Here is a 7441-nt window from a genome sequence, read left to right on the forward strand (position 1 = left end):
AAAGAGAGCAGCATGGGTTGGTGATGGCATTGGTGATTTGAATGAATAATGGCTATTTCTTACTTATAGTAAGAAGCCAAGTTGATTATATATATATGTATGTATGTATATAACCTTCCAGATCCTGCAGATGGAGAAGGCCCAGAGACACTGAGCTCAGCACTCTCTAAAGGAGCCACTGTTTACAGCCCTTCCAGATACAGCTACCAGGTGAGATGACAAATTGCTGATCTCTAGACATATGAGTGTGTTCTGGGTTCCAAATTGTTTGTCCTGGTCATCCTTTGCCATTGAGATGCTGTCTTTGCATACAGTTTCAGCAGCCCTGGAAATAAGTCATCTGCTTACCCTCAGGTAATAAATTATGCCAGAACATGAGTAGGGTGATCAAAGACAGCCATTTTACTGCCTTTGGTTTCCTAAAAAGAATACATCGTTAAAAGTTGAAAAAAAAAAAAAGTAGGGTATTACTAATGTTCACCAGCCATTTAAGGGACTTCTTCACCTCCTTATTCTTTTCCTCCCAACTTTGTCTAGCTCCTGCAGTGTGATAGTCCCCGGACAGAATCACAAAGCCTCCTTCAGCAGAGTTCCTCCCCCTTCAGAGGACATCCTACACAATCTCCAGGATACAGTTATCGAACTACTGCACTGAGACCTGGAAACCCCCCCTCTCACAGTTCTTCAGAATCATCCCTCTCTTCCACATCCTATTCCAGCCCCGCCCACCCTGTGTCCACAGACTCGTTGGCCCCATTTACAGGGACACCAGGGTATTTTAGCAGCCAGCCACATTCTGGAAACAGCACTGGCAGCAATCTTCCAAGGAGGAGCTGCCCTTCTAGTGCTGCTAGCCCTACCCTGCAGGGACCCTCAGACTCACCAACCTCAGACTCGGTTTCTCAGTCCAGCACAGGAACTCTGAGTTCCACCTCCTTTCCTCAGAACTCTAGGTCGTCATTGCCATCAGACTTACGGACTATCAGTCTGCCCAGTGCTGGGCAGTCAGCTGTCTACCAGGCCTCCAGGGTATCTGCGGTTTCCAATTCACAGCACTACCCACACCGTGGGAGTGGGGGTGTGCACCAGTACCGACTCCAGCCACTGCAAGGGTCAGGAGTCAAGACTCAGACAGGACTTTCCTAGGGCTTCTGGATTTGGGCAAACTGAACTGAATGAGCCCATAGCTGCTTCCTTCCAGCTGCCTCTGGAACCTAGGCCGAGCATATTGCTGGGGAAGGGGGGGTACAAGGTGCCAGAGGATTGGGTCTGGTGGACAAGAAACAAGACTCGTGGTCACAATTGGCCTCTGGCCTTGGAGAAAGATGTAAATCTTGTCTGAAGCAGAGACTATAAAGAAGTTTCTCCCTGCTGTCAAGGGTACATTGTTGACAAGCAAATGGTGTTTCGGTTAGTAACGGTTCTAAGTGCAATGAGTTGTGTTGAAGCCTCCGTCTCCCATCCTTGCCTGTAGCCTGTAGTCACTTGTGCAGTGAGGACATCTTTTTAAATTTAAAAAAAAAAAAAAAAAAAAAAAAAAAATTTTTCAAAGGAAAAAAGTGGAAAGAGCCAGTCTCAAAGCTCCAAGCCATCTGAATACCATTAGGGTTTCATGCACTTAAGAAAAAAGGTAGGTATATAAATGTTCATTCTAAGACAACCATTCCAAAAGCAGGTATCTGGCCAATGTGTGTCCACCAAGAATCCTGCCTATCTTTGTCTTAAGATCACCAAGAAATAGGCAGGGATAGTAAAGCTTGGAACCTGCACCAACTGAAAGGTGCCTGGCTCTTTGAAGAAAAGCTCATGGTCAGCTCTTGATTATTCTGGAGCAGATTATCTGAGCCTCCATACTACTCCTTCCCAAGCTGTTTCACAGCTCAGTAACCCATGAAGTAAGTAGACAAGGAAAAGAGGAATGAGACGTGGTATAGGCCAATTGCATTGCTACTTACCAGCTTTTGGCAATGAATTTGATTAGGAAGGATACCAAGTGGTTTGGGAATGCTTTGAATTTTATTTTTTCTACTCCCAATTAATCAGGAGTTGATGATCCGATGAGCAGGACCGCCTCCATGATTGGGGAGTATGCACTTGTGACTGCAGGGTAAGAGTGGGAAGATAGGTTTGTGGAGTGGCACCGACAGGACTGTGATTGTGTGTGGGCCTGCGCCACATTTCTTTGGGGGATGCTTATGTGAGTGGGCCCAGTGAAAGAGTTACCAAGCCACCCACACCTCTAACACTGTTCTGGATGAGAGACGAGAGCAGACCGGCTTCTCCCCATCAGTGCATTGTGCCTGTTGTACACCCCTGGAGGAGCCCTGGAGCCAGCCCAGGTGGGGTACACAATCTTTTTAAATTCCATATGGTTGCCAGCTTATTTCTTTCACTTGTTTACTGTAATATCTGGCGTGTTTTTATTTATCTAATTTTGTATTCAGTTATAACCATGGTAGGGGTAGTGAATATATGACAGGTGTAATCCCTGGTGCTGCAGTGGACCTTCTTTTCTTTTGGACAAGATAATACTGTGAGTTTCCCTCCTTCCTTCCCTCTAATTTGTTTTCTCTTCCTTTTTTCCCCCAGCCTCTCGCATCCCCTTTTCTACCCTGTCCTACAACTCTCATATGCACAGTCTTCTCTCTTTGTGTGTGACTGTTACAAAATTTCACTTTTCAAAATCGAATCAGGTGTTTGCTCAAATGAGGGGAGATTTTTATTTTTATTTTTTTTTTTTTAATGCTGAGACCTCAGCAGAGTACTTTTCTTTTAGTTGTTTCCCCCACAAACCCATCAGTCTGGGAGAGCATTGGGAGTGGAAATCATGTTGCCTGGGATGCTGGTTTCTTTGTATATTATATAAAACGTATGTAAATGTCTCTCCATTTGGGCTGGGGTTTGCATTCTCCCCTTGGCTATTAACCGAGGGGAGAGGCCAGCGGGCAGGCGGCCCTCACCCTGCCTGGCACGTGCAGAGACCCCAGCCACTCTGTGTGGGCAGGGTGCTGTCAAGACCAGACCTCTTGGGGGGGTTGGGGAGGGGGGGTGGGGGGAACTCTTGGAAGGAAAGAAGTATCACTTCTTTCTCAAGTGGAGTGTTTACACCTTGCTGTAACATTTGAACTTTCACAAGAGATGTAATAATTTTGATAATAAAATTCTTAACCATAATAATCATAAACTTGAGAACTTCTTTGTCCAATTTTGTGGCCCTGCCTTGCCTGCTTTTCCTAATGCCATTTTTACCTGAGGAGAATGTGCCCTTGGTGGAGTTGTTTTGCCCATCATAATGGGGCCAGGAATACTGTCTGATCTACTTTGCTTTTTACGATTGCAGTCAGGACAGTGTGAAGGCAAACCTGCAACAGTGCAAGTGAGCATTACAAACTGCCTTGAACTTGAGTAGTGTTCCTGACCTTGGCCTCATTAATTCAGCAAGTATTTGTTGGTCTTTCTCTTTCATTCAAAAAGGCACTGTTTTTGGTGCTAGACTTGTGATTAGAGTGCTGGCTGGGGTGGTTAAAGTAGGGTCTCTTCTCTAATGGAGTTCAAATTCTAGTGGAAGAGAGACCTAAACTGGTAACATAATTTTAAATAGTCATTGCCATGTTAATTGTTTCCTAGGAGATATGTGACTAAGGCAGTTGAAGGAGCCACTCTAGATTGGTTGGTCAAGAAAAGTCTCTGAGGAGTTGACATTTAAACTGATACCTCAGTGACAAGGAGGCCGTCCTGGGACGATGTGAATGAAGTTCATTCCTGGGCATTGCAGACTCTGTGGCAGAGAAAGCTTGGTTAAGATGTAGTGAATGGGTGGGGTTGAGAAAGGGGATAGAAGATCCATTAAGAGGGAGAATAGGGGTCAGATCATGTAGAGCAAGGGTCGGCAAACTTTCTACAAAAGGCCAGATAGTAAATATTTAGACTTTGCAAGCTATATGGTCTCTGTTATAATTATTCAGCTCTTTGGCTGGGCGTGAATCATGCCTGTAATCCCAGCACTTTGGGAGGCCAAGGCAGGCGGATCACTTGAGGTCAGGAGTTCTAGACCAGTATGACCAACATGGCAAAACCCTATCTCTACTAAAAATACAAAAATTAACCAGGCATGATAATGCATGCTTGTAATCCCAGCTACTCAGGAGGCTGAGGCAGGAGAATCACGTGAACCTGGGAGGCGGAGGTTGTAGTGAACCAAGATCATACCACTGCACTGCAGCCTGAGCGATAGAGCAAGACTCTGTCTCAAAAAAATAAAATATTCAGCTCTTCCATTGCAGTGCAAAAGGAGGCATAGACAGTATGTGGCTATGTTACAATAAAACTTTATTTACAGAAAACAAGGGGCAAGTTGGATTTGGTTTGTAGGCTGTAGTTTGCTGGTCTCTAATGTAGAACCTTGTAGGTATAGTTTAAATAATCTGCATTCATTAAGTACAGTGGAGGAGTCATTGCAGGATTTGAAGAAGAGAAATGACATAGGTCTAATTTATATTTGGTTGTTTTTTTTTAAATTACTCTGTTTTGATCCTGTTGGTGAAGAGATGAATAGGAGCTGAGAAACTGGTTTGGAAGGTAGAGCAGTTGTTTAGACAAGCAATGATGCAATAGTGGCGTCTATTAAGACGATAATGATGGGGATAAGAAGTAATTGGAATCAGGATATGTTTTGCAAGTACACAGCAGAACTTGCCAATGGATTGAATTGGCATTATTGTGTTGTAACATTTGTTTGACAAATATTTACCAGGTAACTAAGGTAGACTACATTTTACAAAGCACATAAGGGATTCAAAGATGAAGATGCTATTTATTAGTTTAAGGAGGTTAGAAAGTAATTGGAAAGATGACAAAACCACTTGTTTCTTAGAAGACTCCCTCCAAAATGCCCTAGGAATACCTAGGTAACCTGCCACCAACCACAACCTAATTCTACCTGGGGTAGGAAGAGAATAGTATGCATGGTCTTTAAAAAGTGTTTCCATATACAGTGTCTTACTTGGACTCATAATTCTGTGAAGAAAGCAAGCCAAATGGCAGAAGTTAAAGATGAGAAATCGAGACCTAGTATAGTGTTTCAGCTATACCATAGGGCTTCTGATAATGAATAAAACTAAACACCTTATCTACTAAAAATACAAAAATTAGCTGGGCATGGTGGTACGTTCCTAATTCCAGCTACTTGGGAGGCTGAGGCAGGAGAATCGCTTGGACCCAGGAGACAGAGGTTACAGTGAGCCAAGATCGCACCATTGCACTCCAACCTGGGCTACAGAGTGAGACTCCGTCCCCCCGCAAAAAAACTAACTTATTTCTGCCAGAATTGGAAGGTTCTGTTTCATGACCATTTGCTGAACACCTGTGTGCTAGGCTACATCTGAAATGCTGAGAATATCAAGGTAAGACCGTCAACTGCCCATTCAGAGTTAACCTATTTGCTATTCTTTTCAAGTACCTACTGTATTGCCAGGTACTTTGCTTTTGATATGGTGTAATTCAGAGGTGTCCAATTTTTTTGGCTTCCCTGGGCCACATTGGAAGAAATATTGTTTTGGGCAGCACATAAAAAGCACTAACACTATAGCTAATGAGCCAAAAAAAAAAAAAAAATCTTATAATGTTTTAAGAAAGTTTATGATTGTGTTGGGCTGCATTCAAAGCCATCCTGGGCTGCCTGTAGCCCGTGGCCTATGGGTTAGACAAACTTGGTGTAAATAGAAGCTAGACAAGATTAAAGAAGCCAGTGCAACAGTGGCACCTTCTATATCACTTTACACTTTCCTGGATTCTTCCACTTATGTCATCAGCTACGTCATTCACATGTAGCAACAATGTGTAATGTGGGTGTAAGTTCAGAAGATACAACTTACTCAAGATTCCTCTCTTTTAAGTGGCAGACCCAAACAAACAGTTTTGGAAATTTTGCAGTTAACCCAGGAAACAGAAACAGCTAGAGATGTCGTGACGCTATGACCAGAAACCACTTACCTAGCTGAAAAAGTGTGATACCCTTTACTATCTGAAAAACAGCAGTCTGGCCCTTTTGGCCCCCAGCCATCTGTTTGAAAGTGTAGGGTTCTCTGTTTAGCAGAGGTTACCCTGAAGGAAAAAAAAAATGCAGTTGTACAAACAGAGGAGGCCCTTTGCTTTTAAACTGCACTGATCACAACCTCTGTAATCTGCTATGAGGCTCAGAGAGAGAGTCATTCTTTTTTCTTTGAAGAGACAGGGTCTCGCCAGGCACAGTGGCTCATGCCTGTAATCCCAGCACTTTGGGAGGCTGAGACAGGTGGATCACAGGCCATTGCACCCAGCCTGGGCAATGAGCGAAACTCGGTCTTAAAAAAAGAGGTCTCAGGCCGGGCGCGGTGGCTCAAGCCTGTAATCCCAGCACTTTGGGAGGCCAAGGCGGGTGGATCACGAGGTCAAGAGATCGAGACCATCCTGGTCAACATGGTGAAACCCTGACTCTACTAAAAATACAAAAAAAAAAATTAGCTGGGCATGGTGGTGCGTGCCTGTAATCCCAGCTACTCAGGAGGCTGAGGCAGGAGAATTGCCTGAACCCAGGAGGTGGAGATTGCGCCGAGCCGAGATTGCGCCGTTGCACTCCAGCCTGGGTAACATGAGTGAAACTCCGTCTCAAAAAAAAAAAAAAAAAAAAAAAAAAAAAAAAAAGAGGTCTCAGTCTGTCACCCAGGAATGCAGTGGCACAATCATAGCTCACTGCATTGCTTGAACCCTCTTGAGTTCAAGCAATTATCCTGCACCACCACACCCAGCTAATTATTTTTTTTGTAGAGATAGGGTCTTGCCATATTGCCCAGGCTGCTCTCAAACTCCAGGGCTCAAACGATCCTCCTGCCCCGGCCTAAAGTGCTGGGACGACAGGCATGAGCCACCACACCCGACCTGCCAAAGGTTCTTAAAATGCTGTGTTCTAAAGATAGATGAAGGAAACAGTTTGGAGAAAAGCATAGTCGTTGAAGGAGATGGTGTCTTTGTAACTTTTACCTGCCCCTGCATTGAAAAGTTATGTGGCAGGGATTCCGAAATCATAGTTTTTACTGTTTCTTAAGTTATCCATTAAAGCTTACGAAGCAGTCATGATAGGAAACTTGGAAACCTTGGACAACTTGCAGCAAAACAAGATATCTCCAGAAACCCCCAAACAAAAAACAGATAAACCACCAACAGCCACAAGACCTGCATGGTATCACCGTCTGTTCTAGTTGAAGCAATGGCACATCTGATGGTTCTCAGAACTTCAAAATAACAAGTACTCACTTGAAAGCTCAGCAAGCTGAAACTGGGTGGCATTTGCAGTGAATACAAGACGCGGCCGGGTGCAATGGCTCATGCCTGTAATCCCAGCACTTTCGGAGGCCGAGGCGGGTGGATCACCTGAGGTTGGGAGTTCGAGACCAGCCTGACCAAC

General features: G+C 44.3%; 1 protein-coding gene across 22 annotated transcripts in view; it reads left to right on the forward strand.

Moving 5' to 3' along the window:
* Positions 1-4010, forward strand: part of SETD5 (SET domain containing 5) — an 82015-nt gene extending 78005 nt beyond the window's left edge. For 17 of the 22 annotated variants that reach the window (XM_032290587.1, XM_032290586.1, XM_032290578.1 and 14 more), the window contains 2 exons: positions 122-210; positions 538-3174. In XM_032290587.1, coding sequence (XP_032146478.1) covers positions 122-210; positions 538-1146 — 698 coding nt within the window. In that variant the 3' untranslated portion in view covers positions 1147-3174. Of the gene's footprint in view, positions 1-121; positions 211-537; positions 3175-3627 lie in introns of those variants that run through there. The other 5 variants (XM_032290571.1, XM_032290575.1, XM_032290577.1 and 2 more) reach the window with 2 other exon arrangements.
* Positions 4011-7441: the final 3431 nt, after the last annotated feature.

Source organism: Sapajus apella, unplaced genomic scaffold (genome assembly GCF_009761245.1).
Source record: "Sapajus apella isolate SASKATOON/1434 unplaced genomic scaffold, GSC_monkey_1.0 scaffold23, whole genome shotgun sequence".
In the NCBI taxonomy this organism is placed as follows: domain Eukaryota; kingdom Metazoa; phylum Chordata; class Mammalia; order Primates; family Cebidae; genus Sapajus; species Sapajus apella.